This window comes from Vicugna pacos, chromosome 6 (assembly GCF_048564905.1).
Source record: "Vicugna pacos chromosome 6, VicPac4, whole genome shotgun sequence".
Taxonomy (NCBI): Eukaryota; Metazoa; Chordata; class Mammalia; order Artiodactyla; family Camelidae; genus Vicugna; species Vicugna pacos.
The window spans coordinates 73,489,806-73,511,879 of record NC_132992.1 but is presented as its reverse complement, the minus strand read 5'-3'; the positions used below and the strand labels follow the sequence as shown (position 1 = coordinate 73,511,879).

The window sequence follows — 22,074 nt, the reverse complement described above, 5'->3', positions numbered from 1 at the left end:
TGAAACCAGAAGAACGAGGGAGTTCAAATCCTGGTTCCTCCACTTTGAGTTACTTAACCTCTCCAAGTGTTAGTTAAGTTTCCTCAGCTGCAAAATTACTCTTAAATGTGCCTCTGTTTCTAAAAGGAAAAGGTGGGAAAGCCTACTAATAGTCTGCACTTCCTCTCAGAAGGGATGTGGTTGGTGTATGAAGGATGCTGTGGTGTATGAAGGATGCTGTGGTTTAAGTGTTGAGAATGAAAAGAATTTTAATTATTCTTAGCCCTAGTTTGCTTGTCTCTGTTGAAAGTGTCATCGTGATTGCATCTGAGGTTTTTTGCCAACTATTTACAGTTCTTGGAACTGCTGTAACAGCAGCCAGTAGTTAAGGCACACCTGATACCTCCTTCACACAAGCCCAAAGTACTTCCAGCTGAGAAGGAGATGGAGCTGTTGTCCTAATGTTGGATTTAGATGTAGCACCACTAGTGCAAGAGAATACCAAGTTCGTTTAAATGAATATAAATCAACATGTTCTTCCATTCACTTATGGAAGGCTGTAAAGTAGTATCTTATAGGAAGTAAGGCTGGTTAGTAGTTGACTTGGTAATTTTTAGAGATAAAATAACTGAAGCTAAATATAATTTTCCCCTGATTAGAAATTGCTTTACTAGCACAAGGAAAGGGAAAAAGCGTTTACTGAGTCTGGCACTGTGCTTGCTGTATTACATAGTTTCTTTGCTTTAAAAAGAGTCAGTACTAGGAGTTTCCATAATTACAATGGGAATAGCCTTTGAAAACACAGTTTGCCTGTGATTTGAGTTACCTGATATTATAAAGACTTGCATAAGAGGTCTCTAAGATATAAGCTCTGGTTTTAGATTTCAGTGGAGTTAAAGTTTAACGTGAAGTAAATACTGAAAATGTCTAAGTTTATTCTGCTTATTAAAGAAAATGCTTTTCAAGAGAAGAAAACGCAGGAGTGAAACATGTTCCTTTTCACTCTGCAGTATAATCCAATCAAAGTAAAGTATTAGAAAAAGTAACCTTCCAAAAGCAAAAATAAGAGTTTGGACAGATGATTAAACTGAAAGATTGATAGTTAAGTTTGATTCTTAGACACAAAGTACTAAAGAGATACTGTGTGAAATATCCATAATGTAATGTTTTTGGTAGTATAAATTAGACGTAGGTGATGAGTAGTATTTTTCCATATTCCATCCTGCCTTATGTCCCATAACTCCTAATTAATGCAAACCATCCTTGGGGCTACCTGTTCTGTTTGGGGGACCTGAGAAAACCCTTATCTGCTTTGATATTGTGACCTGTAAGAAGAAGGGAGGAGGGGAAGAAGTTCTTAAATGTCAAATTCTTCCAGCCCATTATAATTAGTCAGAACGTATAGAGCTAAGGAATAGCAGTAATTTTGTTTTATTTTTCCCAGGGAGGCAGATTAAATCAGCATATCCAGGAAATCTAAGAAGCTTAGGAGTTGTGTAATAGAGTATAATGTGAGTGAGGGACCAACTCTGACTGAACATCATTTAGATTTGTGTCTTTTATTTTGAAAGATTTCAGTTAACACTGGAAATGTTATTTTTGAAGTTGCAGACTCACACTCATTTTCTTGATTATAAGTTATTAAAAGCTCATCAGCTAAATTAAAAATTATATTGTTATTTAAGCAGGTGAGTACATGCTATATTCTTTGAAGCATAAGTTCTGAGTAGTTAGCACTAATGTCACTTAAGACAAAATGTCTGCTGCCTTTTGTATACCTTACTTTGTACATAGATCTTATCTTGCTTTTATAGCCAGTCCTGAAAATTTATAGCTCATAGAACACTATTTTTCTGATTAATACCTGTCTAGGAGAACTTACAGAATTTTATTTGAGAAATAATGCAGTAGTTCCTTCAAACCTTAAGATTACATAGCTGCGAATCCTGAGAAATCTGAATTAAGACTTGATAAAAATATTTCTTTTGAAAATACCTGAAGTACAGTCAGTACACCTTCAAAATCTACTTGGCAGTGGTTTATAAATGTAACTCTCTAAATCTAATTCTATTTTGTAAAATTATTTAAAGTTATCAATACATAATGGTTATCAGGACATAGATAATTGTGATGCCTCCATCCTCCATCCTTTTTAGGCTTTCTCTTTCCTTGAAAGAATTAAATCTAATGATGCCATCACAACCCATTGATCCTTCATATTCACTACTTCCTTCCTTAGCATAAGAGTTGTTACAAAGACATTGAGGAGTAAGAAATGACCCATTAAAGTTATCTGTTGCATTTCCTGGGACATTAACTACACACGCGTATTTATTTTCCTCTCTTTCTTTCATGCCAAGCTGTAGATTTTTAGTGAAGAAATTCTAAAACTGGCTTCATTCTAACAAACACATTAAAGAAGTCCAAAAGGACAGCCATCATCACAGTAAGGTTTATTTGTAAAGTTCAAAGAGAATCAGTACAGGATTTTCTCTAAATTGCTTTTATGCTTTTTATCACCCTTAAAAGTAAAGGTTTATGTTTGAAACGTAGAGAAGAAGGTTGACTTCTTGTTTTACCATCTGTGTCCTCTCTGAGGCAAGGATAAAGACCTTTTAAGAGTTAGTATCTTTTAACAGGGCTAACCTTGTTTTTAAATCTGTTTTAGACCAGATACTTGCTGCAGCTCTGCAGTAAGAAAACTCTTTACAACTGAGCTATCAGATTGGACTTAAATACCAAGGTTCTTGTATTAATATTAACTGGTATTTTATATGGTATTTAATTCAAAATGAATAACTGTTGTCTTTAAAATTTGGTATCACCTCAGGAATTAGGGATAGCTACTTTCCAATCTGTATAACTGCCAAAGCTTACTGATTTAGCTACACTTGACTGCTTTTCCTGTTATTATCTTTGAAATTATTCCATTGAACCAGAAGAAATTTCCTTTTTTTAGGTCAAAAATAGTCAAATATTGGCAGTTTCATTGTTCAGCCTAGTAGTTTCATAGGATACACAGACCAGTTAATTTCTGTGATTCACTGTGACCGCCATTTCTAATTACTTTGCATCTTTCTCTAGCAATGATCTTGACGCTTCTACTCAGTCTTTATCCCACTGTCCACCAGTGATGATTGCAGTTTGCTGATCGTGATGAATTTATTGGAAGAACTGCTTTCTACTTGTCTCTTACTTGTCCGGTGTCTCCTTAAGCTCCCATCCCCATTCATCCCTATCCCATTCATTTGCCAGTAAGTGCCCTTTAAAAAGTAAAATACAGATATTGTTACCCAGGAAAGGGTTAAAACTTTAAAGTTTGAAAAATACGTAATTTTTTGGTGTGATATAGGAGAAAAAGCACTGAAGTGGAGTCAGAAAATCTTGGTCTGCCTCCTACTAAATGAAAGACCTTAGAGAAAGTAGTTTAACATTTATGGGCCTGTTTCTTTGTGTATAAAGTGTAAGTACAGTGAACCTGTGAACAACATGTTTGAACTGCCTGGGTCCACATTTATGTGAATATTTTACGATAATAAATACTACAGTACTTCACCGTCCCTGGTTGGTTGAATCTGCACATTCAGAGGGATCTCGCCTATGGAGGACTGACTATAAATTTATATGTGTTTTAACCTCTGTGCTGTTCAAGGATCAATTGTAGTATATTATTTTACCATATCTACCTAAAGCAGTTAGAATCAAATGAAACTGAACTGTTAGTTGCCAATTAGAGTAATTCTTCCCTTATTTGGGCATGACTAGGATGCTTAAATATTTATTTAGGAGATTTTTTTAAATTGAAGTATAGTTGACTTACAATGTGTTAGCTTCTGGTATACAGCAAAGTGATTCAATTATACACATATACATATATTTGTTGTTTTTCAGATTCTTTCCCATTATAGGTCATTACAAGATATTGAATATAGTTCCATGTGCCATACAGTAGGTCCTTGTTTATCTGTTTTATATACAGTAGTATGTATCTGTTAATCCCTAATTCCTAAATTAGCCCTTTGCCCCTTTCCTCTTTGGTAACCACAAGTTTGTTTTCTGTGGCTTTGAGTCTGTTTCTGTTTTGTATATACATTCATTCATATTATTTTTTAGATTCTACATATACGTCTTATATAATATTTGTCTTTCTCTGCTGACTTATTTCACTAAGCGTGATGTCCTCTAGGTCCGTCCCTGTTGCTGCAAATGCCAGAATTTCATTGTTTTTTATGGCTGAGTAATATTCCATGTGTATGTATTCCACATCTTAATCCAGTCATCTGTTGATGGACTCTTTGGTTGTTTCCATGCCTTGGCTATTGTAAGTAGTGCTGCTATGAACATTGGGGTGCATATATTTTTTTTAATTAGTCTTTTTGTTTTCTTCCAGATATATACCCAGGAGTGGGATTGATGGATCATGTGGTAGTTCTATTTTTAGTTTTTTAAGGAACCTCCATACTGTTTTCCATAGTGGATGCACCAGTTTTCATTCCTACCAGCAGTTTGCAAGAGTTCCCTTTTCTCCACATCCTCTATTTAGGGAGAATTCTTTTTAATCTGAACTTTATAAACTGCTAAAATGAAGGTTGATAATCTGAACTCTGATGTTCATTAACATGTAAATATATAAACAAATTGTGGTATATCTTTCCTAAGGAATACTGTTCAGCAGTTATGAAGATATATAAGTTGGGAGTTTTAAATGCCTGTTCCCACCATCTTTTTGTTGTCTATATGAGTGTTATTTTAGATGTGTTTTCCTCTGGGACTCTTCTTTTCAGGGGACAAATGACAGCAAATGATGAGACTGAGATTTCCACTTCCTTTCATTAAAGAAATGATACAGCAGTTAGTGGAAGAGTTAAAGTCTATATCTCTTAACATTTTTTCTTTTCCTTGATAATTTTTCTTGATAATCTTGGAATGAGAAAAAAATTTTAACGGGAGGTAGTTTGTGATAAGAAAAAGGTAGCAAGTTGTAAAACAGTAAGTGGTGCAGGAAAAAAATAATGTACACTTAGCAAATGTGTCACTAATTTTTAAAATTTTTTAATAAGATATCATTTGTATACAATAAAATTCACCAATTTTAAGTGTGTAAATCCATGACTTTTGTCATATGTAACGACGCCATAAGCGAGGTATAACTCCTGGAAAGTTCCCTCATACCCCTTTGGTGTCAGTCCTTTCTCCATTGCCTGGCAACCACTAATCTGTTTTCAATCACTATAATTAGATCTCTTAAAGAATTTCCTATAAATGAGTCCACAATTGTATTGTCTTTTGTGTCTGGCTTATTTCATTTAACATAATACTTTTCTGATTCATCATCATTATTGCATATGTCAATTATTTGTTCCTTTTTATGTGTTTCCTTTCTCTCTTCATCATGTTTCCTCTACCTTTCTGAATGCATGGAGCATATTTATAATAACATTTTTACATCCTTGTCTGTTAAAAAACTCTGTCCTTTCTGGTCTGTTTTTATTGATAGACTTTTCTCCTGGTTGCTGAGTCATATTTTCCTATTTCTTTGAGTGCCTGGAATTTTTAATTTTATGCCAGACATTGTGAATCTTAAATTATTAGAGGCTACATTTTGTTGTATTCCCTTAGGTAATAGTGTTGGACTTTGTTCGTGGGATTGTTTGGATCGTTTTTGAGACTTGCTTTTAAGGGGTATTAGGATGGCCAGAGCAGCTTTCAGTATAGGGCTAATTTAACTCTTCTACTAGTGTGAATCTGAGGTCTTTTCTTTCTGCTTGGTGAAAATACAAACTATTCTCAACTCCGTATGAGTGCGGGGAACCGTTCACTCTGCTGCTTTCTGGTGGAGCTTTCCCCAGCCCCTCATGTTTTCTTCTTATAAGTACGCAGATCAGCACTCTGCCAGAGGCTCTAGGGGTCCCTGCTGCAGATCCCTGACGCTCTCTCTGTGCACCTTCCTCCTCTCCTGTTATGCTGCTCGCCTTAGCCCCCCAACCCTGACCTCTGGTGTCCTCAACTAACAATTCTAGTTCCCCCACCTGAAGCAGCCCGGGACCTGTCTTCTAGCAGTAGGGGGCCAGTCCAAAGTCTCACTTCTTGTTTCCCTTCTCTCTGGCAGCACAGTCTTGCACTGCCTGTGGCCCAGTGTCTAAAAACCATTATTTTATATATTCTGTCCAACTTTCTGTTGTTTACAAGCAGGAAAGTAAATCTGGTTCTGGGTACTCTGTAATGGCCAGAAGTGGAAGTCTCTTTTCTAAATCTAGAGTAAGCGTGTGTTGGAATTTCTAGGGGAGAATAGGGTCTATGACTCGTCAATTCTCAACATAAATATAGTATACTTTAATATCTGCTTTAATATTTGTATGTTGTATGTCATGACTTAAATGATGTTCTTTAGTGTTCACATTAAACTAAGCTTGTGTGTGCTTCTCTGGTCAACTTGAAATTATTTGCATAAAGAGATTTAATTTGGAGTTATTTGTAGCAGACCTATCTAGCATAGCTTCCAATCAATGATGGATATGTTAGTATTCTGATTCTAAGGACAGTTATTGGTCATCTGTATTTCTGATTAATTTATCTTTTCAGCTGTGTGCTGCTTTGTATTTTTAAAAATATGAATTTGCTGACTTTTTTATATATGTGAAAAAATGACTGTGACCTTTTCTTATTTGTGAGTATTCATGGTTGAAAAACCATGAAACAGTGCTTAGTCCTTTGCAAGCTGATCTTTTGAACTTATGGCTTGCTTTCTATAAAAGAACAATTGTTTTTGGACATCTATTCATAGGTTGACCTGTCATAAAGTCAAAACTAGGCCAAAAATTTAGGCAGTTAGTGGTTAGAAAAATGTACGTCTTAATCCGCTTGTGTTTTAGGGAGATGAACAGAGTAGGATTAAAAATATGACATTATGTGATACAGATATGCTATTGCTAGAAGTTTTAGGGAAATAGTAACAAAAATTCAATCTCTTAAGAGGAAAATTTGGGGCTCTGAATGGCTCTATCTCTGGTCTTATGTGTAAAATTACTTGCAGCACAGTTGGAATGAGTAGTGAAGTTGAGAGGCCTGGATTCTAGTCTCAGCTGTGCCCCTCAAACTGTGTGATTGTAGGCCAGTCACTACCTTTATGAGTCTCCTAATGTATAAAATGAAAATGATGATAAATATCCTGCCTGCTGTGAAGGGATAGTAGTGTTAAGTGAGGTGGTATCAATGCAGATGTTCGAGGCTGCTAACGTGCATGGAAATGCTAATCAGTAAACTTTATTCTGTATATTATTATAAAATCTGCTGTCAGTGTCTAGTATGGCAGAATACAAAGCAAGATATATGTGTTTCTGTTTATATTCTTTACAGTGTACTGTGTAAAAATATTGTATGTTGGAAAGGAAGAAACAAAATGTAGAACTGTTTGATAGGATAGAGATAGAGGAAATTACTGTCTTTTTCCACTCCTGTTTTCTTAGTGTTATTTTCTTTCTCTCCCCATGATTTTCCAGGCAAAGAGTGTATACAGCAGTTAGCTGAAAACACCAGGTATTTCAGAAGACGCCTGAAGGAGATGGGCTTCATCATTTATGGAAATGAAGATTCCCCAGTGGTGCCTCTGATGCTCTACATGCCAGCCAAAATTGGGTACATTTTTTGCAAATTATAGGTTATTCTCTCAACAGACTCGAGGTTTCCTGTGATGTGAGACTCAGGCTTATGTAAAATTATCTATGTTAGCCTTCATTTGCTAGATGTACCATAAATTAAAGAGTGGATTCCAATGTAAACTATGTTAACTTGTTAGTCTTTCATTCAACAAACATTTGAGTTTAATGCACTCTTCTAGGGGATCGAGACAGGTCAGTGAACAAAACACAGAAATAAAAATCCCTGTCCTCGTGGAGCTTATGCTCTAGTGGGGCAAGACTCAAACTTAGCATATAAGTAAATTATGTAATAATGTTAGAAAGTATTCAATGCTGTGGGAAGAAATAGAGCAGGATATGGAGGACTGAGAGTGCCTGTGGCTGGGCAGATTACAGTATTAAATGGGGTGGTCAGGGAGAGCCTCAGTGGGTAAGGAAGATGATATCTGAGCTTGAATTAGCTGAGCAAGTTAGCCACCTAGCGAAAAGAAGCTCCTGTGCAGAGGCCAGAACACAGGAACGTGCTTAGCTGATGGAAGACTAGCAGGAAGTGAGTGGAGCTGAAGGGCAGTGCCCAGGGGGGAGCAGTGGGCCATGAGATCAGCCATGTTACTGCACAGTTATTAGATGTGCACATTACACCAGCTTCTTTGGCTTCTACAAGGCATATATAGTGGAAATCTTTGTCCTGGAATAGCTTTCAATGTATTCGAGAAGTCCAGATGTATAATGAAACCAAAATACATTGGGAAAGCATATATGAATTGAACAAATAAAATTACTTGCAAAATAACTATGTGCAAAATTTCATCAGAGATATAAAATAAAGGAGTCACCTGCTTAGTATAGGCTCAGTAAAAAAGGCACATCTTTTCAAATTTGTGGTTTTGACTGGATCTTAAATATAAAATTGGCTAAGGATCATTTCTCAGGTTTAATTGAACTCATTAAAGGAACAAATATTTTTATTCATTGTTGAATCCGCAGTGCCTAGAATAGTCCTTAGCACTCAGAGGGCACTCAGTAAATGTTTATTAAAGTGAATATAGGAAGGAAAGTTAAATCAAGGAACCTGAAAGTATGGTGACTCCAAAAATATTGAGGAAGAAATTGGGGAAAGGTGCTCATTGAGGGAAAAAGAGGAGTTCAGTTTCTAACAGGAAGTCATAGGGGCATAAGGAGGTGGTGGAAATGAACCAAAGCTGAGGTATAGGATTTCCCTCATTCTTCTTTAAATGGAATTATCATAAATAAACACAAAAAGTTATGAGGTCTGGAGGACTGACTTAGTCTAGAACCCTTTCTTTAGCGAGGACTGTGTCTAATTTACTCTGCATTAGGTAAAACTCACTGTGTACATTAATTAAGATTTAGAGGGGGTGAGACAGAATTGAAATAAAGCACCAGAGAGTTCCACAGCATGTGCCAAAGATGTGGGGCGCTCAGGCTCAGCCTGACACAAAGGAAGTACAATGAAGATGATGTACTAGGTACTGCACTGGGAAAGCTGGCACTGTTACTGATACAACTAAAATGAGTGGGATTTTTTATTCTCAAATGCCTTAAACAGTTAAGGGGAAAGTCAAAAAGGAATAAGGTCAACAAGAGAAAAGGACAAAAGAATAACATAATTTAGTAACTAACAAAATTTACATGAAAGTTAGAATTTTCTTAATTAGCCAAGATACAGATGTGGAATAAGGTCCCATGCCACCAGTTTGGCTTGGGGTTGGGAGTTAAACAAGAATTATTCAGTCTGGATGTTCATCTGAAGCCTGGAAGCGAGCTGACCTCACAAACACCAAAGGAAACCCCAAATTCCAAAGGCAGCTTAACACCTGTGTCGATCAAAGAAATGCCTGGTCTGGAGGGCTAATGTTCATCGGCCATTCTGCCAGAAGGAAGATGTCCACATTACGGCAGATCCTCTGCATCCTTAATCTCAAGAATTTTTAAACTGCCAAGCCTAACATTTCAAGGACCAGGTTTTAAACTCAAGTTCATTTTGAAACTTCTGAACCGCTGTTACGTACGTGTCAGGGACACCTTAAGGCTACAGTTGCAAATCACTTTAGGCAAGCCCTATTAAAAACTGGTCTCTGCCAACTATATTCCGTCACCTTTGTGAAAGAAACCATTTGGGAGAAGACCTCTTTCAGTTTGAATAAAAGAAGTCTTTGTGAACTGTCAACTTTAACTTTCAAAGAAGTTACGAAAAAATTCCTAATAGAAGTCCCTAGGGCCTGTGTCGTCCAAAAGCTTAAAGCATTCAGGACTGCAAGACCATTGTACCGTGTGCTTTGTTATTCTCCCTGGTTTATTGTCCTTGTTTCCCTTTGCAGCGCCTTTGGACGGGAGATGCTGAAGCGGAATGTTGGTGTAGTTGTGGTAGGATTTCCTGCTACTCCAATCATTGAATCCAGAGCCAGATTTTGCCTGTCAGCAGCTCATACCAAAGAAATACTTGATACTGTAAGTAAACACTTTCACTTTGATATACATATGCCTTATTCTAAGAAGGCCTGTGTTTCAGATGAAATTAATCATCTGTTGCTCCTCTTTGGGCACCTAAGATATTTACTGGTACTATAGAGGAGGAAGGACACAATGCTGCTTAAAACCGTTTCCAAAAATTATACAACTGTTAGCATCGTCTACCAGACCCTGCATGATCAGGGCTCTGGGGGATCTTCTGGCTTCTTGTTCCACTCTCTTCCTCTTTATGGTCTGTCCAGCTGTATAATTCTCTTTCTGTTCTGGCTGTTTCTACTCTAAGCTTTCTTGTGTGTTGTTCTGTCTGTGGAATGTTCTCTCTACCCTTTTCTCCCCTTTGCCTGGCTGACTGCTACTCATTCTTTACATCTCCACTTAAAGGAAATTTGCTCAACGGTTTTCCCAAACCCTCTTGCTACGTGTTTCTGGGACTCTTAAGACTCCCCCTTAGAAAATTATTTACCCTTATAATTATTTAATGGCAATCTTCTCCATTAGACAAATCTTAAGGAGGGACTAAGTCTATTTTTCTCACTCCCTATCCTCAGGACTTACCACAGTGCCAGTCACATAGTAGGGTAATTGACATTTTAATTTTCTGAATAGCTAAAGATTTTTATTTTTCCTCCCTATTTTCTACATAGCAAAACTTCTATGAGTACATTCTTAACCTCCTGACACTGTGAAATTGGATTCAGTTTATTGATAGTATATCTTTGCTTTTCTTTATTTTGATTATGCCTTTCAGTTTTTTTCAGTGCATTTTCCCATATCTCAGAAATCTTACTGGAGAATTTGTTTCTACATTGATTATTTTTTTAACCCAGTGGTAGCAGCCTTTCTTTCATTCTACTCTCTTTGCATGTTTAGGAGTTTCAACATGCCTTTTTAAAATACCTGTGTCATCAAAAGCAATGGCTGTAGTAATACACTATGTCTTCTAATAATAATTTTGACTCCTTATAACTACACATTCATGAAATAACTTAGACGTAGTTAGGCTGTCTCAATAGATTTTCATTTGCCAGCAAACATGTTTGCCATTTGAGAGTTCTAATCCTTTTCATAAGATCCTCTTGAAGGATTGTTTGACTTTGCCTTCCATTTAGTTTTTTTTTAAAAGCCTACAGTGCATTTTTTGAAACCATGGGTCTGTTGAAGTAACTTTGTCATATGATGTTTTATGGAAGTAAACATGAACATTATGAGATACAAACTTAACATTTATTAATGGGCCCTGTGATATGATTCTATATATAGGAAATGCCATAAAATCCACTCAAAAAAACTGACCTGCTAGAGCTGATAAATATATTCAGCAAAGTTGTACAGTAAAAGATAGACACACAAAACTTAGTGTGTTTCTATATAACAGCAATGAACAAATGAGAAGGAAATTAAAATTTTATTTATGATAGCATGCAAAAGAATAAAATACCTAGTAGGAATCAATTTAATCAGGGAGGTGAAAGACTTGCATATTGCAAGCTATAAAACATTGCTGAAAAAAATGAAAGAAGACTTAGATAAATGGAATAATAAATATATATAAGTATAAATAATATTAATAATATTAAATATTAAATTAAAATAGATAATGAATGACCATGGGATACCCCATGTTCATGGGTTGGAAGATTTAATATTTTTAAGATGGCAGTACAGTGGGATCTATACTGCACTGCAATCCCCATCAAAATTCCAGTGGCTTTTTTTCTTTTTTCCAGAAACAGAAAAGATGATCCTCAAGTTCATGTGGAACTGTGAGGGGCCCCAGACTGCCAAATCAGCTGGGAAAAAAAAGTAGAATTTGGTGGACTCAAGCTTCTTGATTTCAAAACTTACTGCAAAGCTATAGTTGTCAGAACAGTGTGGTACTAGCGTAAAGGTAGACATATAGACCAATGGAATAGAATTAAGAGTCTAGAAATAAACCCAAACATCTATAGCTAACTGATCTTCAGCAAGGGAGCAGAGCAAAGACTAGTTAGTGGGGAAAGAATAGTCTCTTCAAATGGTGCTGGAGAGCTGGATAACCACATGCAAGAGAATGAAGTTGCAACCTTGCGAAATGGATGAACCTTGAAAATATTATGAAAACATTATGTTAAGTGAAAGAAGACACGAAAGACCACATTTATATGAAATATACAAAATATGCAAACCCACTAAGTCAGAAAATAGATCAGTGGTTGTCAGGGCCTGGGGGAAGGAGGAATGAGGATATGAGTATGGGGTTTGTGTTTTTGAGGTAATAATACTTTAAAATTAGATAGTGATGAAAGTTGTACAACTATACCAATGTATGCAGAAGCACTTTTTAAAAGGGGAGTTTTGTGGCATGTGAATTGTATCTTAACAGAGCTATTATTTTTTAAAATGAGAAGAGCAAGATTATCAGTTCAGGGGTGCACAGCTGTCCTAGAATATTCTCTTATTCAAGGGCATACTCAACCCTGTAATTAACTTGCTTTTCCCCTAAGAACCCATCTTACCCCCATGATCCAGAGGTTCAGTGTAGACTATTTGTTAACAAATGGTGATACTTGTAATGATTCATTATTCCTAATCTAACCAGGTAACCCCATATCATGGCCAGCAATTTCTAGTCACAATTTTATCTTTTAGGTAAATAAAACCTGTTCATCTGAGATATTTTGTATGGGATCAACAGAAATCTTGTTTAGTTCCCACTGGGCTGCTGTGGGTTTTTTTCTGTTTCTATTCATTTTCTTTTTTACATTGATGAAAAAATACCAGGTTCTTCTGAAGTCAGAGTTTGTGAAAATTCTTTACTTTGTGCTCCCAGTAAGTCATGTGTTGTTTTAAATTAATAAATTCTGTATCAGAGGTCAGGGGAATAAATGGTTAATGGGTCTCCCAGCTGAAATTCAGTCTTGAATTATTTCCATATGGAGCTTTTAATTAAACCTCATCTCGAAGATATCACTGTTCTGATAGCATGTTGAAGTCCAGCTTTTATTTGCTTCTTATATTTTTCACATTTGGAGTGAAGAATATTATTTTTTATGCTAGAATAAATAAGAAATGCTGTTTATTGGGTTTTTTTCCTCTCTACAAACACTGATTTATTTTAAGTTTAAGAACAGATACATGTGTCTATTTACTAATCAACGGATTCCCTTTTCTGAACTAGAAGGTAAACATTTTCATATGGAATTATAACCATAAGAGTGGACAGAAGATTTATATGATGTGATAGAAATTTGGAGAGTCACACTTGGGCAACAGGGCTCCTACTGCCCACATTACCGTTTCTTAGTCTAATGAGATGGTGTCATTGACAGAGCCATTGTCTCCAAGACTGAGGCTGATTACACCTGCTTGGCAACATCCACAGGTGCTTGGGCGTGGATAACAGGGCTGGAGGGCCACCATGAGCTGAAAGTGCAGTCTGTGACCTGTGCCAGGTGCTTTCATTAGAAAGCCTTAGAATCTAGGAGTCAAAATTTTTTTTAACATTTTTTATTGATTTATAATCATTTTAGGATTCAAAATTTTTTGCTGTCGTTGTTGGATTTTTCTGAGAGGTATCTGGGGCTTAGAGTTTCCTTGTCCTTTTATTAAATATTTTCTCAGAAATTCTGAGCACATATCCCTCTTTTATATTGGGATTTTCTATTATGACTTCCTGTGCGCTGCTTTTTAAACAGGTTAACTGTGTAAACTGTGACTTATGTGCTTTGCTGTATGTGTGTTATACTTAATCCAGGAGTTTGTTTTTTTGTTGGGGGTGTGTTGTACATCTAAGAAACTATATACAGGTTACCTGTTGGACTAGTGTAGCAATGAGGAAGAGACTTTCACTTCATAACTTGTCTTAGTGTTTGAATTTTTTTAATAAGAAACTTAGTTTCTTTGAAAACTAAAAGAGCAAATTTCACAGAAAAGCAGTTACTGAGATAATTAAGAGTTTTGACGGAAAGACAAGATGATCTCTCAGTGTTCGAATTTGGAGGTTTAAAATCAGACCTGAGTTTAAATGCCAGCTCTGTTCTTTCCTTGCTCCCTTCCCTACACCCTGTCCATTACCTACCCACCGTCTCCTCCTAACAGCTTTCACTTTTTCTTACTAAGTCTTCACAGCAGTCCACTTTGGGGACTCTCTTCATCTTGCATCTAGGAAGCATCCCAGTGCAGACTTCACATCACTTTTCTGGTAGTATGATAACAGAACGAGCAAGTACTGACGGATAAAAGGAGAGATGACAGATCGTAGCCAGCCTGGCAAATTCAGGGTGCATATTCCTTCTGCTAAGCACATCCTACTTTGATGAATTATATACCCTGTATCCTGCATCCCTGCTCTTCACAACCTGTTCTTCGTGGTCAGCTTGACGTCCTTGCTCAAAAAGGAGCTCTGGACTGTAATCTGCTCAGAGTAAATGCACTAGACATGGTCCCACCACAGGATAACTGTGCCATGATTGCTTTTAGAAAACTGAAGCAGCAGGTGTGCCCTCATCCTCCTAGCTCTGACCAACTTCTGCTCTGTTTTGTATATTTCAGGCTTTAAAGGAGATTGATGAAGTTGGGGACCTATTGCAGCTGAAGTATTCCCGTCACCGGTTGGTGCCTCTACTGGACAGGCCCTTTGACGAGACTACATATGAAGAAACAGAAGACTGAGCCTTTTTGGTGCTCTGCTAGAGGAACTCGCCCTCACCCAGGACGTGGGTGGCCTTTCTGAGCCAGTTCCCTGTGGCCATCTCTTGTGCAAGACATTTTCTCAACTACTGATGGTGGCCACCTCCAGTCTAAATGGCATTTTGTAAATAGTAAAAAAACTGCTTCACGTCCTTCCTTTGCTACATTTCACCTTTTTTTAAAAAAAAAAAAAAAGGTGAACTCACTTTGCTTTTTTTGTCCATTAAAAAATGTTTTATTTTATAACTATTCTACTTGTGAAATCACGCTGACCCAAGCCCGTCTCTGGCTAACCACGCAGACCATTCACCTCTCCCAGCCACCTGGCAGATGTGGGCCCATCGAAAGCTCCTGCTGGCCCTGGCATTGTAGCCTCTGACTCACCTGACCCTCCTTTCTGGGGAGCAAGTGACTTCCACTTACTTCCAGTCCAGGTCTCAGAGGCTGCCAACTTTGGAATCCTTAATTAACCAGTCATGTGATCAACCAGTGTTTTCATGTGTCTTAAGTTTAGCCATTTAAGAAAAACAGTAAAAACTAACATTGCTGGAACCCTCCCTCATTGTCTAACCTTCCCTGGCCAGGAGCCTCCCAGGCTTGGTCTTATTCCATTTCGTTCTGGTCACTAGATGGTTTCTTCTTTCACCATCAAATATTCTTCATAATGGTCACATCTGAGCATATGTCCAATTTCTGGGTTCTTCCCAAGCCATAATGTAACACTCCTACCCTCTATTTAAAGCACTTAAATTGTTTTAAAAGCGCCCGCATCCCACCCTGGTCAGACCTCTGGTGAAGCTGACTCACACTTCACTGTTCTGTGTATAAAGCTGCTTGACAGAGTGACATGCACTCCTGCTGGGGTGAGAGGGCAGGGGCGCTGTGCAAAGAATTGATTGTTCCCTGCAGAATGTCTGTGGTCTGGTTCTTACTGCTTTCTACTTTTCAAACTTATGACAGCCTCTGCCTGGATCTGGGTCCAGATTAGGATTTAAACTGATAAAGGAAAATGTTGGTAAAGCTCTGCTCAGAAATCATTTGTCATGTTCCTAATTTAAGGATTAACGTCTATCAACTTACCCTTTTTAGAAGATGACCCATTTAAATTTCACTCTGAGGCCAGTTCTCCCTTATTCTTGATGTCCTAATGCAGTTCTAACCTGGCATCTGGGGCCTACGGGGCTCCATCTCCTGCTACCCTGCCCACCATCCCTCGAGAAATTCTGAACATTTACTTCTTTGCTAACCTTCTGTTTTGACTCTGTTTTCATACCAGGTAAGGGGACTTCTTTCAGAGAGCTTTATACTGCTTGACCAAAGAACAAATCTGGAAATCACCATATTGAAGTTCTTATTTTTTTCTGTTGACCAATGCTTAAGTGAAGAGAATTTTTTGACTTTTTTTATGCCCAAGATCAGTTTATTTTTTAGTAGCCATCAAGTATTATAGGGGAAAGATTGAGAATGGATTGGAAAAGTATCGTGTGAAAGTAGTTTTGCACATCTCTATTTTTTAAATCCCTCCTTTTATTGGTAAAAATTCTCAGTCCAGATTCTCCTGAGCATCCTGTGATCAGCTGTGGTATGTTCTTGCACATACATGTAGTGGAGGAAATAAGCAATACTATGGTTTGTGGAGTTTTGTTTTCATGTCTTAAGTTATCTTTGGTTACTCTCAGCATCTGAGAGCCTTAAGCCCTTGAAATATTCCAAGGTTTTTATTTTACTTTTTTAAGAACAGATAAAGGTGAATTTAAAGTACCAAGTAAAGATACAGGGACTACATATAGATAGCATGCACAAGCTGAAGTAAAAAAGATTGTGATAACTAAGTCATTAGTCCTGTAAAGTAAAATACATTACTAACCTTTCCTGCATATCTAGTTCCTCACCACAGAACCCCATTAGAATACCAGAGAGCTTTTGCACTGTGGTGACTGTTTAGTGGTGTAGGGTTTGCAGAAGTCACAAACTTAAAGCAATGAACTTACAGCTAGTGTTTTATTTTGGCTTGCATGAAGTCACTGCAACTTAAAATGTCACTTAGTAGGGGCATTAAAATATATATACATATATATCACTTTGCTGGTGCAGTTATTTTAGGATAAGTATAGTTGAGTTACAGATTTATTTTGAAGAGCTAAAACTCTTGTGATCTATCCATGACCTCTGCTTTCTAAAGGAGAAAACATTATACACACTGGTTGTCTCTAAACTAAATAATATAAGCCTAGGGTCCAGTCATATCACAAGTATCATTATTTAACCAAGCCTCCCACTTGGGGAAATACAAGTGTGTATAAATACAGTCATTGGGATCATGTAGAAATCTGGGACTAAAAAGTGTTGTTTAGTATATGGTTTAACACAGCCTACTTCAAGAATCTGATGAGATTCAAATAGGTATCAGCTCACAAGGCTGATTGTCAGAGTTAGTCAATAGAGGTGTGACTAATCCTTACCACTTTTTCTCATCCCTGTTTATTTAGCATTGCCTTTCCTGCAGATCGCATCAGAAACCAGGAAGTTTATGACTAGGGGACATCAAAGAATGGATCAAGTGGCAGGGGCAGATTCTCTCCTTCCACTTTTGTTCTAAAAACTTTACCCTAGAATATGGTGTACTTTCTAGAGCAAGTAAATATTGAAAGAGAGTGTTCAGAAGCAGGGTCTTTAGAGCACTTTAACTTTTCACTTCGCTTTGGAAAATTTCTTCCTTTTAAAAAAACATTCTTGTCTCCAGGCCCCAGAGTACTGCTTGCTTGTTTGAAGAACTCAGCATCTCAGTCCTTTCATTACTGTCTTAAACTTTCATGATAGGGCGAGGATTTCAGGTTAGTCAAACATGCTTCTTCCTGGTGTGGTCATGCGTGGTGAAAAGAAAATGTCTGACACAGCTACTAAGGGCTGTGTTTGCCTAATGTCCTTTCAGAGGCCAAGGCCCTGTTTCTTTCCCCCCACCCCCCTTTCCAAATTGGTGAGGATCTCTGGCCCTCAGTCATGCTGGGTTGGGCAGCCGCACAGAACTGCTAGTCATGTCATAGGCAGTGAAGAAAGAGAACTTGGGTTATTCTTTTGTACAAATTTGTGGCAAAACCACCTAGAGGAGGTTAAACACAGTTGACTGTCTCCTAGTTCTCTTGTATAGAGAATTGCTGTGACCTAATTCCCAGGGTGTCTTTCCTTTCCTGGTGTTCCAGGTAAGTCAGAATGGGTTTTAGCGGCGTTGGTGGTATAGTGGTTAGCATAGCTGCCTTCCAGAATGGGTTTTAATCTCTACTTGGTATAACCTGTACAGTTAGAAGAGATGGGAGAGTCGTGATTTTCCTTCTGTAGGCTTTCATGAAGGTCAAGAACTGTTGAGCATTTCACACAGGTAAAATCAGCATAGCCCAAAGAAATTACGAAGGGGGAGTTCCGAAAATCAAAGTATTCTTCTTGGCTGTTGAGCAGCTGTTTGCTTAAATGCAGCCTCAGAACCTGTGGATGTGCTGCTGTCTGCTTAACCGGGAAGCTCAGTGCCCAGCAGGCATCTTAATCCATTAAGCCAGTTAATCACAATGCCTTCCACGTGAAGAAAAGCGTGTCCGTTCTCTCCACAGCTTTATCCACATGAAATGTTTTCAGGCTTCCAGCCAGTTGCCATGTGCCCAGATAGCTGAGTTAGAAGGCTGGCTTCCCACCTTACACAGAAGAAACGCCAGGACTAGCCAATGACGCCTCTGCTTTTAATTGTATTGAAAATGCTGTTGCCTCTTTTGTCGTTTCCAGTGACTTCAATTTTCCAAGCACTTTTGCTATAGATTGAGCCTTTTCCAGGGAAGAAACCAAAGGGGCCGGCTTGAGCCCTTACTGAAAATGTTTATGCTAGTCTTTTCTGCTGAGTCTGGAGGTATCACATTCCCAGTCACCCTTGAGACTGGCTTGGCGGGGGAGCTGTGGGCAAGGTCTTGTTTACTACGTCGTGCACATGATAAATGGCTTGATAAACTGTGATTCTTTGTGGTATGATGAGTTATAATAAACTGACCCTAAAGAGTGCAGTGGCTCTTAAACTGCCGTTACTGTGTTTTTAATGAAGCATACACACAGCTCTGATCTCTGAGCAGTTGTGGGGAGGTGGGATGACAGGCGAAAATAAGAACAGTGCCCTCATGTCGTGCCAGGCGTCCTGCCTTGTTGCCGTCGGCACGGATAAGCGGATCCTTCCGTGCACAAGGAGCCTTGAGCCCACTCAGAGTCTGCCTTTTCCAGCACGATTCTCAAGTTTCTTGTGTAAAGCTTGGGTGCCCGACCCAGGCCTTCCAAGGAAGTTGGGACGTATCACTGACTAGGGTGGAGTGGTAGCTTGTCTTCACCCTTAACAGTCGGTCTTGTTACCTCAGTGATGTGATTAATGGTGGGAATGATTAAAAAGCATCCTTGATGGTTCTTCACGGAATGTTAAAGAGATCACCGTGAGCATGTCAGCCCACATGCCCACACAGGCTTGATGATCCCTCTCTGTAGAAAGGTAGCTAACATGAAGAGAAGGGGGAAAGAGAATGAGAATAGAGAAACAGCTTATGGGGAGCTGAGACCTCATTTCGTTGTCCCATATTTTCCCACTGCTGTAAACTGGGCTTTGCCAGAGGTGCTGTGATACCCCTTTCCAGTCTGTCATGGTCACGTAATCTGGGGAAGTAAGAAGGGGAAATGTAAATAAATGTTTTTAAATTTAGTAATGTGTTAAAATGTCACTCTCCCTTACCCATCCCTGTCTCTCTATTTTGCCAGGTGATTTGTTTTTCTTTGCTTTGTTGGATGGCTGTCAAGCTATATAAATAATGGGTTGGGGTAGGTGTATCCATTTCGAGAGTGCATGTTAAGAACTGAAGGGGAGCTTCTTGAGATGACTTAAGAATCATCCCATGCAAATATATTGTTTTGCCCCAATAAAATACTCGGAAAGCTGTATCTGCCTTTATTTATTCAACCAATAAATTCTGAATGCTGTTTCCATGCTGGGCACTGCACTGAGCATTCCCAATAACAGCAAACAAAACAATATAGTTCCTACTTTCTCGTACACAAATAAGCACGTGAACCATGTATACCATCTTAGACGCTGCTAAGTGCCATAAAGGAAAGGTAAGAGCACGATAAGAGATTGTAACCAGTGTCTGGTTTGGACAGAGGTGATAGAGGAAACTTTTCTAAGGAATGGAGGACCTGAAAGAAAGTGTGGCTGATGCTCAGTAAGCAAACGGGAGAATGGTGAGGTGGAGCTCGCCAGGAGGTGGTAGAGGCCTGCCGCACTGGGCTGTGGTGGTGAGGAGTTTGTCTTACCTACTGGGGAAAACTAAAAAGTCTCAAGCACTGAAAAAAATAGCCACTAGTGTGCTGCTTTGTAGACATCGACAAGTTGGTAACATTTATATGGAAATGCAAAGGACCTAGAATGGCCAAAACAACTTTGAAAAGGAACTTGTACTACCTGATTTCAAAACTTTGTACAAAGCTACAGTAACCAAGACTGTGGAATTGGCATTAGAATAGTCTAACAGGACAATTACTGACTAGGGAATCCAGAAATAAATCCACATATATGGTTAGTTGATCTTTGACAAAAGTGCCAAATTAATTCAATGGGGAAAGGACAGTCAACAAATGTCTAGGGGAAATGACCTTCAACTCTTACATCATATACCACAATTAAAAATAAATTGAACAGAAAAGCTAAAAATATGAAACTTCCAGGAGAAAACAGAAAATCTGTGACTAGGCAGCAATGACTTCTTCAGACACAAATGACTCAAAAAAACTGATAAACTAGACATAATCAAAATGAAAACTTCAGAAGACTTAATAAAATGAAAATGTAAACCTCAGACTGGAATAAAAATATCCACAATACATACATCTGACAAAGGCTTCCTACCCAGAATATATAAAGAATCCTTAATAAGACAAGACTATTCTTTTAAAAATAGGCAAAAGATTTGATCAGAACTTCACAAAAGGAGGTACACTAATGGCCAATAAGAACATGGGAAAATGCTCAACAGCATTGGTCATTAGCGGAATACAAATTAAAACTGCAGTAAGATTCCACTACTCAACCACCTAATAGAAAGGCTAAATTTTAAAAGAATTATAATACCAAGTGTTGGCAAAGGTGGGAATGCAAAATGGTACAGTCATTTTAGAAAACAATTTGGCAGTTCTTTGGCAGCAAATCCTTTCCCCCATGAGAAGTGAGAGCATGTCCACATGAGGACTTGCACTTGAATGTTCATAGCTGCTTTGTTTGTTCATAATAGACCAAAACTGGAAACAATCCAGATGCCATCATGGTTAATGGAAAAAGAAGCTATATGATCATTCATGTGATGGAATATTACTCAGCAATGAAAAGGAACAACTTACTGATACCAGCAACTAGATGGATGAAGCTCAAAACCAGGCTCAAGGAAAGAAGCCAAACAAAAGAGTATGTATTTACATGTGATTACACTGATACACGATTTTGAAAAGGCAAAACTAACATGATTACAGAGAGTGGATAAGTGCTTACCAGTAGCCAAGGGTGAGGAGGTGTGGATTAACTGTACAAAGGGACTAATAAAATTTAATTTTCAAAAAAGAAGAAAATCATGTCTCACAGATATAAAAATGAAAGATTTTATTTAGCTCATTAATAAGGAAACTGGTAAGGGTATCACAACCAATTCAAAGCAGATATTGAAAAACAAATTTTATACATCAGGAATATTGAGTGTGCAAATAAAGACAAAACTGATTTCTTCCACACTAGGGGAGGAAGGTCAATCAAACCACAGTACAGGACAGAATTTGCATTTCTACAGACAAGAATTATTTTGCTTTGCTATTAGTGACCTACAACCTACAAAGATGTGAAATAGCCCCAAGACTAGAATCAGATAACTCAAAAGGATGTACTGTATGTAGACAATGCACTGTTTTCCACTGAAGTGTATTTTTTTCCTACAGTGTACGGAAGAAAATTGGAATGATGAGAACATTCTACATTATGATGGTAGTGGTGGTTACCTGGATGTATACAATTGCCAAAATTCATTGAACTGTACAATTAAATTGGGTGTGTTTACTGTATATGAATTATATCTCAATAAAGTTGATTAAGAACAGAAAAGATAGCCAACAGCTTTTGGGGAGGAGGGAATGAGAACAAGAGTGGATACAGCAGAAGTAATCAGGAGGCTATTATAGATGTCCAGGTAAAGGGGAGAGGGACTCCCAGTAGAGTGGTAGTGACCGACTTAAAGACAGGTAC

At 37.9% G+C, this 22,074-nt stretch overlaps 1 protein-coding gene across 1 annotated transcript in view; it reads left to right on the top strand.

The window, feature by feature from the left end:
* The window catches only part of SPTLC2 (serine palmitoyltransferase long chain base subunit 2), an 80,504-nt gene extending 65,480 nt beyond the window's left edge, over positions 1-15,024 (top strand). Inside the window, exons 10-12 of the mRNA XM_072963507.1 lie at positions 7,479-7,614; positions 9,959-10,088; positions 14,640-15,024. Coding sequence (XP_072819608.1) covers positions 7,479-7,614; positions 9,959-10,088; positions 14,640-14,759 — 386 coding nt within the window. The 3' untranslated portion in view covers positions 14,760-15,024. The remainder of the gene's footprint in view (positions 1-7,478; positions 7,615-9,958; positions 10,089-14,639) is intronic.
* The last annotated feature ends 7,050 nt before the right edge of the window (positions 15,025-22,074 follow it).